This window comes from Halichoeres trimaculatus, unplaced genomic scaffold (genome assembly GCF_033239565.1).
Source record: "Halichoeres trimaculatus isolate MK-OKI-2021-1 unplaced genomic scaffold, fHalTri1.1 fHalTri1_scaffold_2, whole genome shotgun sequence".
Lineage (NCBI taxonomy): Eukaryota > Metazoa > Chordata > Actinopteri > Labriformes > Labridae > Halichoeres > Halichoeres trimaculatus.
Genome location: NW_027437180.1, coordinates 33771318 through 33793763, shown reverse-complemented (window position 1 = coordinate 33793763; position 22446 = coordinate 33771318). Strand labels below are relative to the sequence as shown.

Genomic DNA, 22446 nt, shown 5'->3' with positions numbered 1-22446 from the left:
AAAATCCAAAAAAACCTTTCACAATCTGAAAAGCATTTATGAATGCACAAAAACATTTCACAATCTGAAAAAAACATTTCACAATCTGAAAAAAAAATTTTCACAATCTGAAAAAACATTTATGAATGCACAAAAACATTTCAAAATCTGAAAAAACATTTATGAATGCACAAAGACATTTCACAATCTGAAAAAACATTTATGAATGCACAAAAACATTTCAAAATCTGAAAAAACATTTATGAATGCGCAAAAACATTTCAAAATCTGAAAAAACATTTATGAACGCACAAAAACATTTCACAATCTGAAAAAACATTTATAAATGCGTAAAAAGTTTTCAAAATCTGAAAAACATTTATGAATGCACAAAAACATTGCACAATCTAAAAAACCATTTTTGTGCATTTCAGATTTTGAAATGTTTTTGTGCATTCTTAAATGTTTTTTTCAGATTGTGAAATGTTTTTTTCAGATTGTGAAATGTTTTTTTCAGATTTTGAAATGTTTTTGCACATTAATAAATGTTTTTGTGTATTTTGCAATGTTCTTTTGCATTGACCTTCAGGGCCACTGTAATAATGCCACTAGAAGGCTCAAATGTGTAATGCATTCAGGAAGAGAATATGTTACAATAGTCTTGTTATAGGGTCACCTGTATAAAGTAAACTCGAATTAAGGTGATTTTTCTGCATCTTCTTACTGATATCTGAAGATACCACATTCATCTTAAAGTTGTATATATATATGTTTCAGGTAATCTCAGCATAACTTTTGTTGATATTGAGAGGTTTTGCTTTTGGATAACTCACCTTCTGTATATATCCAGATCCAGAATAAACATTTTTGTAGTGTGACAGAACAATTCCCTGGAAAATTATTGGTTTCATTACTTGAAATTTAGGAGTTAGAGGCTGGGACACCCACCCCCCCGATGGAAAGGGACAAATAAAAGATGATATTTCATGAATTAAGGTAAATGTAATCACAGATATTGTATGTGATAGAATAGATCTTAACATTTTATTGGTATGTATGCAAGGTCTGAACACTTTGATTTATAAAACGTGATTTTCATTACGGGACAGCAATTTTGACAGTCAGTCAAAATACTTGTATAATGTCATTGTGGAAACCATAGCTTCAGTTTATTTATTTATTTATTTATTTATTTATTTTTTTAAATTCCATTTTATTTTATTTTTACCAGAAATAATTCAGTTACTCTGATCTAAAATAGATATTTGGTATATTCATTCTGGATGAAAATGATAATTTATATTCTATGTTTTCATGTCATTATTATCCTTTCTTTCTTTTTTGCTGTTGTGGGCAAAACCGTTAGTCATCCTCATCCATTTTTCTGTCCGGTTGTTTTGTTTATCAACACCTACCTTATAATATGCCACAAAAAAACAAACTAAACAACCACGCTTTCTCTAAAAGCATTTAACCTGTAATCTTGTTTTTTGTTTTTAATCTTGCTTTACTGCTGCACTTTGAGATAATTTTGATGAAAAGTGTTTTACAAATAAATTTTTTATTATAATTATTATAAAATAAACTTGTCACCTCCCTAAATAGTTTGTCAGTGTTCAATAGTTTCTGTTAGTTTTATTGTTTAAATAATCACTTTTTGTCTCCCTCACTTGTTACATGTAACCTTGTTTTTACTGTTTGTCAGAATAACTAAAAATAAGGAAATACAAGAGGAAAACCAAAAAGTAATGCTTTGGAAATCCCAATTTTGGTAGGAATAACATATTTAGACATCATACCAACAAATAATCATATACCAAAGTTGCTACAACACTACAGACACACATAAGGTCAAATGTGTTTTATTTCTTTAAATATAAAAGTCCCCTTGCCAGAGTGAGTACAGTTCACAAATTTGAAACAGGGTGTTCTGACAATAATGGTAAATATGTCTCCCTTTTCCAGATGATCACAGAAAACCCTCCATGAATGCCAGAGAGGAAAAAAAACATTGGTCATTAGGTTTTCAACAAGAATCGTCTGATGACATAATGAATCATGGTGATCACCCAGTTTGCAAACCACAAAAACACAACTGTCACTTTTTGAACTCCTGATGAAATTAAGGAAAAGAAGACTTTTAAAATATACAGAACTAAGAGGCTGATGAAAATATAACCCTTTGGCATAAACTGCACCTAAAAGACGATGACTTGGACCTGAAAACCAAACATCCAATGATCAGTATATTGCTGTAAGAAGTTGTGGAGTCAGATCGGGGCACAGCTAAACATTTGATATAATTACATGTATACACATTTCTGTCAGTCAGCTACTGGTACTTATACTGACACGCCAACATGTTCAAACCTTGACATAGAGAAACTACAGGAGCCAGCAGCTTCGGGAGGCTGCCGGCTTTTATATCTCGCTCCTATGCACACTACATGACACATGGGGTGATGTTCTGCTGGTTGTTTGAGTAAATTTTGGGGCAAATGAAAAAAAAAAATCCAGAAAAGTTTCCTTGAGCTTTTTTTCGATGCAGGCCAAACGGCTCAGGGGTGATGAAGAAGAAGTTCGTTCTCATCAAAGGCTTACAGTTAAACACTAGATTCATGGCAACCTACCAGCAAAACCAACGTCCGTATAAGCTCCTCACATAAGCTTTGAAGGCTCCACACATCGATGGCAGTGTGGAGATGAACTGACTTCCTTCAAATTTAATGTCGTTCACGACAGCGAAATCAAACCCACTAGACTTTCTCCACTGACGACAGTGGAAAAGCTGCGTTTCACATTTGGTGCAGCATGAATTGAAAACAAAAATAAAACAACAATTTAAGGTAAGCTTTCTAAATACAAACACCAAGTGCTAACATAATCAGCTAAAAAGGATAAGTTTTCAACAAGGTTATCGTGTATGTGTACAAATAATCAACATTGACAATGTCACCAGTCCAGCTTTAACTGTAGTCTCCGTACAGTTGTCTATAACAAGGACATACCAAGGACAGTTGTGCCACATCAGAAGACTCTTGGTTTGTTCACACTCACACTCAAACACAGATACTTCAGTGGCACCTACAAATGCATACCAATGTAGGTTCAACTTGCATCACTCAGTCCTCCATTTCCTGGTTTGTGTTGATGTGGGCAATTCACTTTGATATTGTTCATATTTGGTTCAATTCTCAAGTTCTCAAACTTGTTTACCTTGTATACTGGTCTTCTTCAGGTCAGATCCTCCAGAGACCAGTTCTCCCACCTATCTAAGCACCATAGGGTCGGTAATGTCCAACAAAGAAAATGAAAATATAACAAAATCAAACAACCAAAAATATAAACCCTTGACAATAAGTGATCCACCCGTTCAGCCTGCATCAGTCCGTTAGCGCGCTTTTTGTCCTCTTGCCCTGTTTCCCTCCAGAGGAGGTGACGGCGTTCCCGTTGCAGGCGGCAGCTGCAACCAGAATCCGGTCCTGCTCCTCCTCGGTGTCCGGCAGCTCTTCCTGGATCTGTCGCAGACGGGCCATGGCGCGGTCAATGGTGGCCGTGCTCACCAGGTTGAAGTCGTGCATGCTGACCAGGTGCAAGAGGAAGTTACGGCAGAGGTTGCGGCGGATAATGTGAGCACCACTGTTCTCAGTAAAAAGCATGATGGCCTGGTTCATCTGGTTATCTGCTATGAAGCTGCAGACAAAGAACAGAAGATCTATTAAAGCATGCACAAAAAGGAGCTACAACACAAAGTACTACTGTATGAGGCATAACTGATACCACAGCTCCGGTTCATGAACTTGTTACATCAAATAATTTCTTCTGTAGATAAATTAGTTTATAATCTTCCCATCTTCATATTCTGACCCATCTTTCAAATTACTGCAACATGACAACCTTTCCCCGGAGTGAAGGACTTTTATTAAAAGTGCTTGATGAACATACCCTTGTCCCATGACGTGCAGGTTCCACAGCTTCATCACCTCCTTTTCCCCCTCATTTACATCCGTAAACTCATCCAGTTGCTGCAAGAAATTGAAAACACAAAAGGGACTTTTAAGATACTTTAAAATAAGCACTCTAATCTGAGCTGATAAAACAACACAGCAAGTATACACTGCAAAAAACAATGAAATCTCAAGTGTTTTTTTCTTATTTTAAGTAAAAATTGTTTTGTTTCAAGTTATTTAAAGGCAAAAATGAGGTCTGAATTGCTTGTAACAAGCAAAAATAAAATCTGCCAATGGAACAAGAAAAATTTGCTTGAAACTAGAATAATGTCTTAATACTACTAACTTTTCTCTTGTTCAATTGGCAGATTTTTTAAATTCACTACAAGCAATCTAGACCTCATTTTTGTCCTTAAACAACTTGAAATAAGATATTTTTCTGGACTGGTCAGGTGAATGTGGCTTATATTGAGTCTAAAAAGACATTTTCTACTAAAAATAAGTTAAAATCACTGCTGCTGAAGCAGCCACAACAACTAAAAGCAAAAATGTGCATCCTGTTCACATTCCTCTGGGACGTGTCACTTATATATTTATGCTTTTTCAGACACTAATGCCAACATTAACAGACTACAGTACGGTGTAGAGGAGATAAAAAAAAAAAGTAGTTTACTTATGAAGGGCTTCATAACTGCTTGGCACTATTTCTGCAGTAAGCAATTTATGGTCTGGAAATCTCAGCGTTATAAGGAGCAGGGTTGACCCAAAATCATGAATCCCTCATTTTGATGTTTTTCTCTTAAGATTCCCTTTGAAGCTCCTATGCCTCCCAGAAACACCAACATAGAAACAATTAACACAGAATCACTTTGATATGGTTTAAAAACAAACATTTAACCTTTTCTTCGACTTTTCTGCTTGCACAACTGAAGTAAAGACTTTGTTTTCCTCACCGTGGCTGTCTTTTCTCTCAGCCATTCTGGATCTCTCTCGTCCTCACTGTCCACGTCCATCTCCTGAGGCCGGAGAGGCATGCAGCTGTCACTGTGGAAGTACAGGCGGTTGTGTCCACTGACGTAGGTTCTCTGTTGCTCTAACTCTCCATCCTCAGACTCCAGAAACTCCGACAGACTTGGTTTGGTCCTTTTTGGCCTGGAGGAACGGGAGGAGTGTATTTATCATGATGTTAAGGTGTGCTTAAAATCAATCGTGAAAAAATACAGAGCCTGATCCTGCAAAATTTTCCCATACCCCCAAACAACAGAGCTCAGAGGTTTACCTGCAGACCAGTATGTGAGTTACAGCAGTCCTCTTTACTGGCCCATTGCGGCTGAAAGCGAAGCCCGGCTGGCTGTGGATGTCCTGAGGGTTGCCAACGTACGAGCCGTCATAGCACTCATTGATGGACACATCTATCCGTGCTCCTTTAGGATGAGGCTGAGGATAAGAGACAGAAAGAAAGGACGAAGGTGAACTCAAAGGAAACTGAGGGCTGTAGCTAACAGATGTTTCCCTGGATGCCCTTAATCCTAGAACTCAAAGGGATCATGTGCTGAGGTTTATTGTTAGCTATCCAAATTGTAAAGGAAACATGTTTTTTTCTTATTGTCTTGTTTATAATGTAAACACGGTCTAAAACTTTTGGATTAAAATTAGGGATGCAAACAAAAACAATCTGAGATGGCACATTGAGGTAGTTCAGAGAGAAGGAGTGGCATCAGCGTGAGAAAAGACGACTATGGAGAGGATCAAGGGATGGAGTGTTGGGATGAACGTGATCAAAGAAGTACGTTTTGTCTGTTTTTTGGATCAAAAACAGGAAGAGAGGCATAAAAGAAGAGAGTAGGTAGTTTTAGTGTTTACATCATCATAGAAAACAATTATTTGGGTCTTGAAAGATTGCAGCCAATGAGTAAATATCGGCCGATACCGATATTGATAACGATATGTTGTGCATCCCTAATTAAAGTAAAAACAGAAAAAATCCTATCATCTTTGCTTCTAATCATCTGTTTGGGAGAGTTTTTATGACTGTGGTACACCTGTACAGCAAGCGCAGAAGAAAAAACCTCCAAATCATCCTTGGTAAATTTTAGATTCATGGACAAACTCAGCTTGTGTTTTCTGAAGAGGAACCATAAGCACAACTATCAGACCAATAAAGACCAAGCAGAGCATCTTACCACATAGTTGAAGATGAAGCGGGAGTGGGAGAGTTTGAGGTGCTTGAGCAGGCTGTAGAGTTTGCTGCAGTTCAGGGTACACCAGGGACAGTGAAGATCGTCCCTCGCCTCCGTTTGCTGCCGTGTGTTATTGTTGTACAAGAACTGAACAAGAAGAGATCTCATGAGTTTCAAGGAAAACAAGAAAGGATCAAAGTTCGTCGGTTACAGTTGGGTGAATAAAACTGATATAAAACACGCAAAATTACTGTCATTATTTGATAAAGAAAGCCAGTTTAAGTAGGTTTAAACTTTTATGTTGTGTTTACAGCAATGTGTGTGAGTGAATTGTGAATTTCTGATGCATTTGAAGCTCTACTCAAGTTAAACCATTATTTGCACCTATTTGACCCACAATAGCCAATCAGCATGGAGATCCTCCAGTGATGTATGACTGAAAGGACTGGCAGGTTTTTATTTTATCTTGAAAATGAGACAAACTGTATCTGTGTGTAGCTTCTTGAGCTCAGTAACACTTCCTGTTTTTAATTATTTTATGGGTAAAGGAATAAAAAGTAGGTCCTCTGGAGGAAATGAGAGAGGAGTTCAAACGAAAGTATTGCTCAAATCAGGCAGAACATGAAATGAGCAGTAGTTTCTGTTTAGTGTGAGTGTAATGCAACAGTTTAATCTACATCCCAGCAAGTTGTGTTTCTCAGGTTTCAAAATATGACCACAAGTCCAACGTTTAAAAAAAGTAGGGCTGAACGTTTTTGGAAAATAATCTAATTGCGATTTTTTTTAGACCAATATTGCGATTGTGATTTAGCATACAATTTTTGGGGGGGTGTTTATCTTTTACATTGTTCACTTAACACAAGTTTCAAGTCATGTTAAAGTGTGACTAACCAACAAAAGATACTGTTAACATTTAAACAAGGTAATTGAAAAAGAAAAAGGAACACTGTGAAATTTTACTGGCCTCTAATTGTCAGAAAGAGTAACAAACTATACAGAACAAAGTGATTAAGGGGTATGGCTCTGCAACAGGGATCCTGGAGGGCCGAGAGGCTGCAGGTTTTCTGTCCAACCAAAAACTTCACCGGCAGATTTCACTAATTACCTCACCTTCAAGTAGAGGGACCAATCAGTGAAATCAGCTGGTGGAGTTTTTGGCTGGAAAGAAAACCCGCAGCCTCTCTGCCCTCCAGAGTGGGAGTTGGAGATCCCTTCTCTACAATCTACTGGATGGATCTTTGTAGCTCACAAGGTTTTTTTGCCAGAAAAAAACAGCATTTTGACTTTTGCTGCTTTTAAGGGAGAACAAGTACAGGTTACTATATTCCCTCCAGGTCTGTGTACATGAAACTTTTTTTTTTCTAATAGCAACCTTTGCGATTTGAAAATTGCGATTTTATTACATTGCGACATCGGTTCAAAATCGATTAATTGTTCAGCCCTAAAAAAAGCATGACAAGATGAGAGAAGGTGAGTTTTTCAGGCCCCTTCACTAAAACAGTGTGGTACATCCCAGCCCCCATGTAAACCTTTACTGTGTTGTTGTATACCTGATAAAATATACGAAGCTTCTGCCGCGGCTCACATGGGATCTGCTCTTTCCTCGTCTGAATGTCTGTGCTCACTGACTCTTTCACTGCTGACAGAAACAGACGGAGAAGTTATTTCTTGACGAATCACCACATCATCACAAATTCAACATGGATCTGAGAAAACATAGCACAGTGTCACAATTATATCAAGACCTGTATTAGCAGCACACATGTCTGCTAAAGATAGTTTAAGAGATAAATATGAGAAACTGTTATATCTGACATTCAAACACAGGTCTTTCTTGTTAAAGGTTTCAAGTATGTATCATTTTCCTTTCACTTGCATGGTGCAGAGAAGCAGTCGGTCTCACATATACAGACCTTTTGTCTTCAACACTTAAATGACTTGGAGCTTTATCAGAGTGAAATTTTTGCTGCCAGCAAATACATAATTTCTGAGTCACATTGAGCAGGAACTCAGTGGTTATGACTCACAGCATGCCCTCTCCCAGATCCAGTTACAAATAGACCATCCCACAGCAGTACCTCTGCAGGCAAAACATACAAAACTCTTCAGCTTAAAAATAGAGAAGGAACAATTCAGCTGTTGATGAGCCCTCTCTGCTTCCTCGACTGGATGTTTTTTCACCCTCTGGTCTTGAATATATAAAGGTTTGAATACTTAAATCTGTGATGCACAACACTGCGTGAACTTTGGTTTACAATACAGATTTTGCAGCCTTGAGGAGTGGCCGATACCGATACTGATCAGATATCAGCACAAACCATACTTTTATTTCTTATTTTGTAGTATGGAATCTTAGATTAGGCTTGATTAAGTGTTATCACCCAAACTCAACAATGAGGTTGGTTGTATTAAGCTTCCCTGTACCACCCTGGGAAACATGTGCATGACACGTTTATAGTCAGCTGAGAAAGAAGAAGCTTGGACTAGCCTCGGCTGTTGTTGAACTCACTCATGAGGGAAGCTCTGTGGTTGCTGGTCCTCGTCTCCATGGGGCTGTAGCTCTCTGAGTTGCGGGTAGCAAGAGGTTTTGCCACCGGGGCAGTGGACTTTCCGCTGGCATCACCTGTCCAGCGCAGCATGAACTGCAATGTGGGTCCCTGAGAAAACGTCTCAAATGGTGGCAGTCTCTGCAAGACAAGGATGAGAGGGTGTGAAGAAAAAACAGATTCAAAGAGGAACAACTACATAATGAGAGTGTTGATGCCTTACCTTTCCATCAAGAATGGTTTCCCATGTCGCTCTCTTCTTGCTTACAGGGCTGTCTTCCATTCCCTGCATGGACACCTCATACTCCCCATCCAGCAGCTGCAATCTCCTGCAGAGAGCAAACAGTTCACACTCCGATTTAATGATACGTGAAAGGAAACAAAAAGAACTTTGATAAAACAAATCACAGAAACGTACCTATTCTTGTCAAAAACAGTCATCTGTGCAACATAAGTCTCTGTGGTTTCTCCCTCTTCTCTATGGGCTGAACTCCTCTTCTTTCTACTGGGAGTATCTGTTACATCTTTGGAAAAACAAACAAAGTGAGGCCCTCATATCCAAACATCTCAGTTGCATCACACTGTATTCTGAACTCTTTCAATCGTTATTTCTTTGTTGTGGAACTCTTACCAATGTTTTCATTGGCCTCCCCGTTAACCAGACCATTAGTATCCCGTCTCCCTGTGCGCGACACCCTGAACAGGAGCGAATAGGATTTGACCATGTGGCTGTTGCTGGGCTCAAACTCGTTGCTGGACACCAGTAAGGAAGGGTAGGATCCAGGCTTGGTTTGGTTGCTGTCAGGGTTCAAAGGCACCTGCTTTTTACCTGTAGGCACTTGCTTTATCGGGCAGCTGACATCCTGAAACACAAAACAAACAGTATATAAAATTTCAGACGTTTATTTTCAATTATTTCTTCTGTAAACGGAAGAGAGTATTAATAGCTGTCACTTTACCTTGCGTTTTTTATGGCAGACTTTGACAAGTAGCACCTCTAAGGACACAGAATTTTGTTCATTTTCTGAATTCTGTGATGGCTTTTCTGCAAAACAACACAAAGAACAACACATATTTGCAGTCTCTACAGCATAATTGTAAAAGTTAAAGTTCTACAGGTATAAAATCATCATTAACAAAGAGGCTCCACAACTTCTGTTGCCAGTGACAGTATTAACCTTCTAAACAGGCACTGCTGAAGGATGCTAGTATGAAATGAAACAGGTGACCAACATAACAAAAGCTTTCCATTAAGAGCAAAACCTGCTTACCATCCTTATGGAAGAACCCGGTGAAAGTTAACTGTAGATGTGAAGACAAGCTAAACAAAAATAGTGAAAAGAGACATTAAAATACATCTTATCAAATGCTTCAACCTCTAAAATGGATAGTCAGACATTATACTGATATATTTGCCAAAAACCTATCCATCAACTCTTGTTAAGCCTATTTACCTTGGAGAATCCTGCTCCCCCTTCATCTTCTCAACTGTCTGCAACATATCATCCACTTTGAATGTTTTCCTGGAAAGAGGGATTTAATGTGACATAGGTTTTAAGTGAGTTCTCGATCTTTTGGCTAATCAAAAATCAGCTGTTGGCAATTCCAACTAAGATTAGAATGCAATTATAGTTTTTTTTTTTTTTTAAAGAAGTTATATAAAAAAAAACTGTAACCTAAAAAATAACATGTTTTCAAACCTTCTGGCATTTGTTCGACCATTTCTGTGAGACATGAAGGTAAGCGTCCTGTGCAAAAAAATGGGCTAAAAAAAGAAGGGGAAAAAAAAATCAGAAACAGCAAGGTTTCAGATGTTGAAGTGCTTGATTTGTGAAACTCAAAGTTTAATATTTTCCATCACTTACCGCGATCAGGTTCCTTGTGCGAAGAAATCTGTATATCTGAGTAGGTTCTAGAGACAGACAAAAGTGTTGTGATGATCACAAACAATAACACAGTTATCTGATTACTTCTGTTAAACTTTTGAAAGTTCAATCTAGTACAAAAAGACTAATCTTTCAGATTATCGTTTGTAATAAAGAGACATTCAGGGATGTTTAGAGTACAAGTACCCTGCTTTTTGTCTCAATCACTCAGTTGCCTTTCCACTCACAATGTAAGCATCCGGGAAATGATTCTGTGTTATTACTTTCATGACAACAGAGGTGGTGTTAACAGGTGGTGGTCGGTTTGACTAACAGCAAACGTCAAATAAGTGAGTTTTCTATTCCCCACAAATGGAAATAGCTACGCATACACAATTACATAGAACTTATAGTTCTGATCAAAACAAGCCGTTATATCTTTGGCTTCCCTCAGACTTCTTGTCAAACTATGTAGGCCTACCAGCTAAAAGCAAGGTGATGAAACAATAACTAAGTCAAACAGTCCACTTAATACTTATTGACAGCATGTCAACTATCTTTTATGTGACCATAAACACGAAAAGCGGCATTACAGAGCGACAGACAGTAAACTCTTACTTTCAAAGGCCTGTAGAAACAGCTCATGGTCGGCCTGTATCTGCTCCATCTTCGGCTTCTTCACAGAGTTCATCATTGCTGATGAGGCAGGGTACACGGCGCCGTTAGCTTTACAACTCACCCCACTCATAATATGACCGGATATCTGCGATGAAAACCCCATTACGTGTTAATAAGGGCGTACATAAAAGGGGGACACACAACAAGTCGTGTTCACGGTTAGCAGACAAGCTAACTAGCTCAGCTACAAGCACAATGCTAACATGTTAGTTAGCTTACACCGTTAGCGTGCTAATCATTAGTTGATTCAGACTTTGATTCACAAAAAGTCGAAAACCGGTATCTGGATGATGTCGGGTATAGATGAGAGTAACTCACCCTGGCCGATGGCATTAATTTGTTGCCCAGCTGCCTCTAGCAAAAGCCTGGCAGACTCCACAGCAGAGACCCATGAAGATGAAGAGGAGGCGACGAGACGCTTGCTAGTTAGCTAGCAATGCTAGCATGATTGTAAAGAAAACAAACTTCCTTTCGCCCGGGGTAACTCCGCACTCAACTGTTACAAATGTAGTTAAATATCGGAAACCGGTGGACTATTTAGGTTCAAAATATTGATTTCTATATCTCATTTATTGTCGGTGTGGCTTCCTTCAATTTGTACTGGACAACAGAGTATTAGTAAGCTGGCAGCCAATAGCAGCTGACCTGAGAAAATACGGCCCTGTGATTGGCCGCTGGTCCCCGGAGATGACATACTACCCGCTCTCGCTTTCTGTGATTTTGCGGGAAATCGAGTTTATCATCATTCACATCAAAAAGAAAAAGACCCATCAACAAACCAACGGTGTCTAATGAGACATGTATGGTAAACCGTTTCGGCTAAGTAAAAATTATAAAACAAAGGATAGGCAAACTTGCCCAATGGTCAGTAAAAGGTATATATTTGGACTTACCCTTAAAGAAAAAAAGGACTTGGCCAAAAATTAAAAAATGACTGGTCAACAGAAAAGGGCTTTCATAAACCTGACAGTGTACTAAACAGCTGAAAACCCTCGTGTCTCTTGGTTGTAATGCATTATTCTGCCACTTTATATTACAGTGTAATGTAATACTGTTCGATAGAAGTGTAAAAGTAATCGTTTAAAGCGAGTTTTCCACGGTTTATTCATAAGAAGAGCGATCCTTTGAGAAAATAAATACACGAATTGATTTTTATTTTTAAAGAAAACGAGAATTGCGAGCATGAGCACTGAAAAAAAATCCTTGTGTGATAAGATTTGTAAATGGAGTTTAACTTTTTGAACGAATAAATTGGAAAGCCTTATCGGTATTCATATTTCATTTTTATTCAGTTTTAGAGGTGTGGCATTTGATTTGAAAATCCTAAAGATATTTCTTCGAATCAACATTCAGTGCTACAATAGTTCCATCTTCACGGTCATGTTTCTCGTCGGATGTTTTTAAGGCTGGACCGGAAGCACATTGAATCACAACTTTCACACATGTGTAGGGTTGATGATCAGTTCTGTGGCTACATATTTATGGTACTTTATTCCAGATTTTTTCGTAGGTAATCGGGGTTTTACATATATATTTAACGAGCGGATACTGAAGCTGAAACGGTTGCGTCGGAAACATGGCTGAGATTGTTCAGCAGAGGATTGAGGACAGGATCCCTGAATTGGAGCAGCTGGAGAGAGTGGGGCTTTTCACCAAAAAAGAAGTCAAGTAAGGAAACAATCAGTTTTGAGCAACACGTTTTTGTACAAGGGTCAACCATTTAGGTGGAAAAAGATTTGGAAATGAGGACCCGGCAGAGAAGGACTGAGTTGTTGCCTTTTCTATACAGACGAGAAGAAACCAGACAGCAATGACACGCAAATGACAGAAAAACTAACTTTAAGTTCTCTTCCTTTTTTTCCTTTGATGTTTGCGACTAGAATGTACATGAATTTACAAAAAAAAAAACAAAAAAAACAACACAACTTAACCCCAACATCTATTTAACGGGGTAGTTAAATTTTCTCATAAAAGCTTTTAAAGCAGTTTCATTGTTGCCGTGACAAAGTTTTAAGCGCTACACTGAAGCAATACAGAGGTCTTTAAAGAGTACTTACTTCTATATTTTCATTTTATTGTATTAATAACATTGATATTTAACAGCAAGTCAGTAAAGTGATTGTGACGTTCTTTATTGACATATTTTGCCTGATTTTCTGATCAACTGCTTGTAGCCATATTAAACAAAAGTCTTGAAAAGATACTTCAAGTCCACTCTCAGATTGTTTTTTCATTTTTCATCTCAATATCAGATCCATAATTAAGAGAGCAACAGCCCTGGAATACAAGCTCCACAGGTTGATCATAAACAAAGAGGACTTCATTGCATACATCCAGGTGAGGGATGTTAACATGATTTTGGGCAATGAAATTATGAGTTATGTAGTGCACAAAATAATTTGTACCCATTTGTGTTTATTTACAGTACGAAATCAACATTTTAGAGCTGATTAAAAAGAGACGAACGGTAAGTTACATGTGAATATGTGAAGGGGAGCATTTTATACAGTAGTTTTGTCAATTACTATCTTAAGTTTTGCGAACATTTCTAAATAGAAACAAGCATCTTTTTTTTATTTGTATCTTCATGTAATCTGACTTCATGCAACCTGGGCTTGTTTTTGCAGCACATCCATTACCAGTTCAAAAGAGAAGAGATTGAGTTTCCCATCATCCACAGAATAAACAGTGTCTTCAGTAGAGCAACAAAGAAATGGAAGGTACTGTGTGCACACTTTTTCTCACATTTTAAAGTAATTGTTGAATAAAGATCATGCCAATTAAGATCTGATAAAGGAACTAGACATTAACCTCTAATAAGTAAGAATAAATGATTAAACTAATAATGTTCTTCTATCATGCAGAATGATGTGCAGCTCTGGCTTTCACATGTTGCTTTCTGTAAGAAATGGGTATGTATTGGCTGAATGAATTGTTCAAAGCACATCTCGGTGAAGACATGCCTCTTTTTCATCCCACTGATAACAAGCTCCTTGTGTTTTAACTCACCAGGCCACCAAAAGCCAGATCAGTAAAGTGTTCTCTTCCATGCTCGCCATACACCCTGACAAGCCAGGTACAGAAGCTGCTGCTTTGCAGCCTCATCTAACTCACATCTGTAACTTCAGTTATTACATTTTAGCACTATCATCTCACCTGTGTGTTTGTGCTTCTTCCTCTGCAGCCATGTGGATCATGGCAGCCAAGAGTGAGCTGGAGGATAGAGAGTCATCTGAGAGTGCTAGACACATTTTCCTGAGGGCTCTGCGCTTCCATCCAAACAATAAAAAAGTCTACCAGGAGGTAAAATAAGCTCACCTTACTTTGTTTTAGGTTGATGAAAATACTGCAGTTGTGTCCTAACAACTTTCCTTAACTTTCTCTAACAATTCTGTCTCAGTATTTCCGTATGGAGCTGCTTCATTGTGAGAAACTGAGGAAACAGAAAGAGGAGCTGGAGAAGGCTGAAATGGACCTGGTGAGTGTGTCACAATGATGACTCGAACTGAGGGAAGCGTTCAAAGCTGGTTTGAAGGGTTCATGGGAGCGTTAACTTTGTATTTCCTGACTGAATATTTGCTTTTCATGCTTCCAGGGTGAATATGAGTTTTCTCCAGAGATCTTGAATGCTAAACTGGCTGAAGTTGTGTACAGGGAGTCAACAGGGAAAATTAAAGGTGAGCTTTTTGACGTTTGAGTCCATGTTTACAAACTCTTAAAGATCATAAAAACTAAGATAGGAGGCACTAAATCTTAATTGTTTGGAGTTTTTGAAAGAGCTTGTTTAGCATGATAAGATCATGAAACGAAGATGTGACATGTAGGCTTTTGTCTTTCTGCTGAAGAAGTGGTGTCAAGCTATTCTTTCAGGCTTGAATTTGTCCCTCTAGTGGCTTTGTAGTAGCTCTACATGATTCTTTACTTATCTCTGCCTGGCCTTTATGAACTCTCATTGCAGTTTCATTTCAGCATTGTGGAAGCTTTTTTAACTGTTGTCAGGCAAAAGAGTTGTGTTCCTCTTTTTAAAAACTAAAATTTTCCCTTCGAAGGACACTCCTCAACTGGTGACCTTCTGATTTGAGAAGAACATTTCAGATAAATTAGTTTTTTTTTAACATATATGTTTAAAAACCACCAAAATACCACCTCTTTAATCATTATTTGACAATAAATTACTGATTTTAACAAGAAGTTTTCAATGACTTGAGGCTGACGATGGGCTGTTATTTCGATTCCAAAAACTAAAAATGTCACTGATGGTTAAAAGATCTTGTAAGAATTGAGAGCAAATGGAGCAAGGACAATTTATATTTCTTTTTTCAAAAAAATTTGGGCAGGCATTCTTGTCATTGTGTTGCCTCATTTCTTCTCTTAACATCAGTCTGTGAATGATTGGAAACTGAAAGGGCTAGTTTCTGAAATTTCAAAAGTGAAATGTTTTCCTTGTTCCTGCCTGAAATGGGTTTTCAGCCACTCAAAAGTCTCAGTCTTCTGTGTCATATTTGTAGTTTCACGTTGTGCAAAATGTTTTCAATGGGTGACAAGTCAGGGCTGCAGACATGTCTGTTTGATAACCAGATGCTCTGAGCAGATTGTCTTGCTGGAATACTTAAGGTCTTACCTGAAAAAGGCATTGTCCAGATGGCAGCATATGTTGCTCTAAACTCGTATTGTTCAGCAGGTGCCTCCTCAGATGTGTATTTTCAAGGCAGGAAATTTAAAGAAAGCTTTTATCCTCTGGTTGTCTTTGCACAATTTCCAATCAGATATAAGCTGTAGTTGAAAAACGATCAAAAACTGTGATTTTTTTCAATCACAATTGTGGAGTGGCCCAGCTTTTTTTCAAATATGTTTTATTTTGTTTCATTAGGGGAGTCCCCAGACTGAACACTCATGCAAGAGGACAGTCTGACTTTTGTAGGAAAAAGAAATGTTGAGTTGATTTTTGGCAATATGCAAAATGTCCTGTTGCCACTTCTTGTATTCTCAGATCCGTGTTTATCAAAATGTTTTTTTGTTCTGACTTCTGTGTACCTACATTTCTTAGGCCCCGTTTATACGGCAACGTTTCGTCTGAAAACGCTAAAACGCAGTGAAAAAAATCTGCGTTACACGGAAACGGAAGGAACTGCAAATGCTGTAGTAGGCGTGCCAGACCTGTGGGTGGTGCTAACTGTCTTGTCCAGAAGCAGATCCGGGGAGATCTTCGCCGAAGTAGAGTTGAGCCGATCATATAGGCCTACAGTATTGGGGAATATTAAGTGCAAAAGTCTTCATACAAAATGAGCATCTGTTAATCCACTTTTGCACTTAATATTCCCCAATACACCATATGAATGGCTCAACTCTTCAGAAAGTTATTGCACCACCTGCAGGTCTGGCGTGCTTACTACACCGTTTTCAGTACTTCAGCGTTTCTGTGTAAACGCGGATTTTTTTCACTGCGTTTCCGCTTCGTTTTAGCGTTTCCAGACGAAACGTTGTTGTGTAAACGGGGCCCAAGTATAATGTTAAATAACTTCCACCTCAGGAACAATAAAGTAAGGATGAAGTGTTGTGTCCTACATGGTGAAAAAGAAGATTTTGTCTTTTAATTGTGCCATTTTTTTTTGCCCAACAGAAGCTGAGTTTGTCATCTCCCTCCTGAACATAGCCAACATTTTTGATTTCGCCAAAGAACTTCAGGATTTCATTCTGCAAGAGTAAGAACAGAGTTTTTTTTTCTTACATTTTGCCTTTTAGATGACAGAAATTTATCTCTAAGCAAACGTAAACCTACTCTTTGCTGCAGCTTACAGGCAAACTACACAGAAGACAGCTTGACGTGGGATTTCATGGCTAAGAGGGAGCTGGAGGCTCCGGGGGCAGGAGAGGAGCTGCAGTCAGCCAGAGGCCGAGCCTCTGATATCGACCGTAGAGAGCAGCGCTGCTGTCAGGTCTATGAGGAGGGAGTGAAGAGCATTAACACAGGTCAGACCCCAGACATACACAGAACAAACAGACATTTATTTCAGGTTTTACCGCACATTCAGGAAACCTGTCAGATGTTTTTATCCTTAAGCCTTGAAAAATCAAATAATCTTCATTTTTTCTCTCTTCAACTTATGGGTATCCTTATTAATGATATCATACAATATCCTCTTTGTATTCCAGAGCCTATGTGGACCTGCTATGCTGCCTTCTGTTTGGAAAGGATGAAGAGGAAGACAAACGTGCAGGAGCTAAAGAAACAGGTGGCTGAATAATCTTCCTCTGGGATTAATTAACAGAAAAACTCTGGTAGTTTAACTGTTTTGGAGCTGGATGTTAAAAGGGTAACTCCTAACTCTAACGCTTTTGATGTGTTTTTGTTTGTAACAGAGGCAGGAGAGGCTGCTGGGAGTTCTGCAGCGAGCCCACGACTCCTCGCTGCTAAAGGAAGAATTCTACAAGAACTGGGTAAATTCTTGACTCAGTTTTATCAGGACACAAAAGCAGAAAGTTTTTCTTCTCTAACATGTTGTCTGTGTGCCTCCTAAAAGTTGCAGACCCTTCTTCTGTCTGGAGATGCTGAGGGAGCGGCCAGAGTTGCCATGGCAGCCATAGAGCGCTACAGCCAATCAGTGACTGTGTGGAGCCTGAGTCTGCAGGCGCTTATATCGCTGGGAAGTGAAGATGTGAGCAGACTATTCCAGGATGCGCTCACACATGTTAATCCCAAGGTACACACACACACACACACACACACGCACGCACGCACGCACGCACGCACGCACGCACGCACGCACGCACGCACGCACGCACACACACACACACACACACACACACACACACACACACACACTCATACTCGCACAAACACTCACACATTCAGTATATTTTTTCTCAATCACAGTAAACAGTTTAAATGAAGCACACAGACCACAACAGCTCTGCTCTACACTGTCACACACATTAATCCCAGGGTACACACTGCTCTTTCTCTTTCTTACACATGGGCATACATCAGCCACTAGCTCTGCTGTGTAAGTGGGACACCTCCTTGGCCCAATTACTCTGTCTTCCATAATATTGAGGCCTTCTAATGGCTTTCTCCTCCTCCTCCTTGTGTTCTAGCGAAGAGCTGAAGATGTATAAAAGAAATAATTCAAGCTTTCAGTCAAAATTTAAAGAGGGGAAACTGTATTTTTCAAAGTCTTTATACTGGCCCTCTGGTACCCCCAGCAGCTTCATACGATATATTATCTCCAAAAAGTCTAGTTTTCTCAAAGTGGTGTTTTAATTCAGCCTCTTTCTTAAAAAATGTTGTAGCTGCCGTCTCTTTAAGGCTCCCTGCTCCATAAACCCCTTCTTGCTTGATTGGCCAGCCCTTTGAAGGCCTGTCAGGGACCAAACTGTGGGCAGACCCATGGACTGTATATAGAGTGAACAGTGTGGCTCTGCCATTTACCATTGTACGGTTTTGAAGCCAAAATACCCCAGTCACAGGCGCAGCCATTGGTAGACATTGTGCAGCCAGAGTCTGCGCAGTAGAGACTGTGAGGGATTCTGGGAGAATCTGAATGGAGCTGGGTGACAAAATAATAATATTTTTTATTCTTTCGCAAGTCCTATCTACCTCCTGACATATTTTACAATCCCTGAAAAAAATACACAATAGCGGCAGCTGTCAATCATCATCAAACGTGACGTAAAACCTCATTTTTAACCTCTTAAAACTAATGAAAATGAAACTTTTCTGAAAAAAGAGGACTTGAATACAAGGCACCCAAATGATATCTTCAAATCACCACAACTATCAAATGTGAGAAACATTTCTAAGGGTGTATCAATTTTCTAAAGTTTGACCACAGCCCATGTGGAATGACTTGGAGCCAGATTTTTTGACCTGTACTGCAGCTAGCCACCAGGGGGAGCAGTTTTTGTGGCGATCTCACTTGGTGCCAAGTAAGACGACGTCCATTTCTTTTACACTCTGGGCAGACCTTGGTGTTTGAGTCCCACCTTTCTAGTTAGGAGATCCTTGTGCGATGACCTAATCATTTCAGCAAGTCTTGTGCTTTATATTATATATATATTTATATTGCGATTCTTTTATATGTACGTTTTTTAATTTTTCACTTTGCTTTGGTAACACCAACCCATGTGAGAAAGTTGAATGATGATGATGACAGTGTCTACAGACTATACCAGGAGCCATATTTTCCCATAAAATGCACATCACGTGAGTCAGAGAGAAACATCTTGCCCTCTGCTGGAGAAAAGTGGTAGCTTTTTTCATGGTTTTGATATTGTCAAACAAAAAGTCCAGATATATCGGTTTTCTATTTTTTCCCCACCCCTAAAAAGTATCATACCCCCTCTTTTAAGAAAAACTAGTAGAGTAAAATTACTGTCAAAACCTGTTTCCCTACTAGAAGTTTTGGACAAAGATCAAATTTCCTCAAAAATTCTCTCACACACCTCAGGTATTTAAGGGTAATCAAGATAATTTTTGATATTTGAACTGTATAAAACAGTGCAATTGTGCTTCCTCTCGTCCACAGGCCCTTGTGTAGTGACTAGCTGGTTGTTACTGTGGCAGTGGGGGTTAAGAGGACTGAGAAGTAGCTGTGTGAGGAGGATTACTACATGCTGCTCATTAGTAAAGTCTTTTCTCTCAAGATAAACATGCTCCCAAAGTGTTGGGTAATAGAATAAACCCCTGTGGGGTTTTATCTGGTATGTTAAACAATAAACTGTTTCCTTGTTGCAGAGAAGTGTAGGAAAGAATGAGGAAAATATGGAAGTCCCCTTAAAAATCATTTTAATGTTAGACCACCATTCTTTAAGCATACTGAGCTGTAGGAGACTGATACAAACTTGCCAAATGAATGCATTTTACCCCAGGAACAGCACTTTTCTCTGCTTGGCTCTGCAGGAAAGCTATCAGACTTCCCTTTAAGAAAGACACAGGTTAGAAGCCAACTAATAGCTGAGTTTTCTGTCTATTTTTGACAGGAGAGTCTGCCGCTCTGGCAGCTGCTGATCCAGTGGAGCATAGCCAACCAGAGTCCTGAGGAGACAGAGGCTGCCTTCAAGGTACTCCAAATCCATCCTTTGGAAGCACTGCAGAGTGTGCTATCACTACAACCCACATCTGAGGATACATTAACTGAGATGTGTCTCTCATATTTAGCTCATCATGATTGGATGTTGCATAAGTGGCTAAAAATGTCTGATTGTCTGTAGTTTCTACAAATTTCATTGCTCTTATAATCTGTGACGTCCCTGCTCAGTAATGTGATCACTTGGAGACACAGATCCTGTATTTATCCTGCAGATAAATACTTCAAGATAAAGCAGAAAAGATTCGCCCGCTCAGTGTTTTTGCCTCTGGAATGAGACTGTGTCTCAGACACTTTGTTCTCCTGTTTGTTCCCAGAGAGGGCTGCTGTCTGCTGTGGCGGCTGTTGCCATGGAGATGAAAGAGAGCTACCTTGATTGGTCCTTCTCCACTGGTGGCTACAAAAAAGCGAGGAAGACTTTTATAAGGTTAAAACAAATGTTTGTCTGCTTGGGTAGCTTTTAATTGAACCAATAAATAACAGAAAGTGAATGTAATGAAGGCCAGATGAGTGCAGTGTAAAAGCAGAACAAAATCAAAGATGTAAGATTTTTCTCTTTAATGAAGTTGTGGGTTTGAAGCTTTTTGTTTGTCGTCTGTAGCTTACAGGAAAACCGTCCTTTGTCCAGGGCCTTTTTCACCAGAATGATTGAGATCGAGAAGGAGCAAGTAAGTACAGGAACTGTCTGGAGAAATCACATTTCATTATTAACTTCCTCTTTTGTATAGATTATTAGATCATAAAAGATGGACGAATAAAGATGTTGTTAGATGCCGACTTTGATATGTGAAGGCATTCACAACATGCATGTTGTTTGCTCTTTAAGGAGACACCAAAAATGAACAACCTGAGAAACTACTATGAGAGAGCCCTGCAGGAGTTTGGTACTTCAGATGATGGTGAGTAGAATTTAAATGCATTAAACCAGGGATGTTTAAACTTTTTCAAAAAGGATCACGTTTTATTTTGTGAAAATAATTGAATCAAACCTCATCTATCCCTAAACTGTCTCTTGATACCAGATGATAAGTGGTCAGTTTTCTGCAGTTTTCAGGTCAGTTTTTGCTGCGTAAACATCAGCAAACTCGGCCTCTGACCAAGGAAAATGTTCACCACTAGGGGGGCGATATGGGGAAAATATGTCAGGATTTTTTTGTGGCAGGATCAGGATCTGGATTTTCATATTATTAACTATTTTGACCTGCAAACAACATTTTTGGACCCAAATATTTCTTATTCTGCATCCTGGACAACTTTTCTGCTCAATGTCATAACTGCAGTCCTGTCTTTTGTCCTCTGATGTGTCAGCTGGAAGAGTTGTTGAGTTTCTTCAGGATAGTTTGGTGGTAACTAGATATACTTTGGTGTTAAAATGTACATGTACACATAATTTGGATCATGATTCATTTCAGTTCCTTAATTAACACACTGTAAGATTAAAGCTGGGAGCTGTATGAATGTGCCCCAAGCCCCCAGGGCCTGATATTGGACATGCCTGCTTTTAAAGGAACAACAGCAAAAAAAAAAAAGTTGTTATTCAAAATATTTATTCACATTTTTTCCAAGTATAAAGGATGACATTCAGTGTAATAGACCAGCTACACCAAAGGATATTGTAATGCCAAATACTTTTTAAATTTATTAGACCAGATGTTGTTTGAATCATTTCTGAAAAACAGTTGTTCTTGGAAAATGCAGAATCCCACTCAAACTACTGGTCTGGTTTCAAAGCTTTCCAACAGGGTGTGGGAAGATTTCAAATGCTTTTATTTCCCTGTAGATCTGTGGCTGCAGTACATCCAGGAGGAGCTGGGACCCCTTGGACAGCCAGAAAACTGTGGGAAGATCCACTGGAGAGCCATGAAGTTTCTGGAGGGGGAGAGTGTGGAGAGGTTCACTTCCAGATACACTCTCCTGCAGACTGGACACTTGTGAGCAGCGCCCCCCCCAGAGGGCCCATCAAGCCGTGTCAGTTCAGATGATGACAGTAAATGTTCCAACAACTGTGCAGAAGTTTACCAGCTTCAAAGAGCAGCACGTGTTTCAGAGCAAGTGTTCCTACGACTCATGCAAACTGTTTAACAACGTCAAAGAAACATTCTGAGAAATTCATGTCTGCAGATAAAAGTTGTTATATTTTACTGTTTTAAATTCCAACTTGA

At 39.0% G+C, this 22446-nt stretch overlaps 2 protein-coding genes across 5 annotated transcripts; one reads left to right on the top strand and one right to left on the bottom strand.

Annotated features, from left to right (window-relative positions):
• Positions 1–1835: 1835 nt before the first annotated feature.
• Positions 1836–11841, bottom strand: suz12b (SUZ12 polycomb repressive complex 2 subunit b). Of its 4 annotated transcripts, none has more exons than XM_074664773.1 (17): positions 11517–11841; positions 11139–11283; positions 10521–10567; positions 10356–10420; positions 10110–10178; positions 9927–9976; positions 9615–9700; positions 9287–9518; positions 9074–9179; positions 8879–8984; positions 8598–8796; positions 7660–7748; positions 6113–6256; positions 5209–5366; positions 4883–5081; positions 3925–4004; positions 1836–3672 (listed from the first exon to the last, which is right to left on the bottom strand). In XM_074664773.1, exons 1-17 carry the CDS (start codon positions 11529–11531, stop codon positions 3363–3365), a joined length of 2100 nt encoding a protein of 699 aa, XP_074520874.1. In that variant the 5' UTR covers positions 11532–11841; the 3' UTR covers positions 1836–3362. The 4 variants fall into 4 exon arrangements, with proteins under 4 accessions (XP_074520874.1, XP_074520881.1, XP_074520885.1 ...); XM_074664780.1 differs by having other exon boundaries at positions 7660–7745; XM_074664784.1 differs by having other exon boundaries at positions 8619–8796.
• A 738-nt stretch (positions 11842–12579) lies between these two features.
• On the top strand, positions 12580–22427 carry utp6 (UTP6 small subunit processome component). The gene is made up of 19 exons (XM_074698595.1): positions 12580–12866; positions 13451–13535; positions 13624–13665; positions 13826–13918; positions 14063–14110; positions 14211–14274; positions 14383–14501; positions 14599–14676; positions 14794–14875; positions 16819–16900; positions 16990–17168; positions 17352–17431; positions 17559–17636; positions 17720–17899; positions 20178–20258; positions 20602–20711; positions 20886–20952; positions 21111–21183; positions 22065–22427. Exons 1-19 carry the CDS (start codon positions 12775–12777, stop codon positions 22217–22219), a joined length of 1788 nt encoding a protein of 595 aa, XP_074554696.1. The 5' UTR covers positions 12580–12774; the 3' UTR covers positions 22220–22427.
• Positions 22428–22446: the final 19 nt, after the last annotated feature.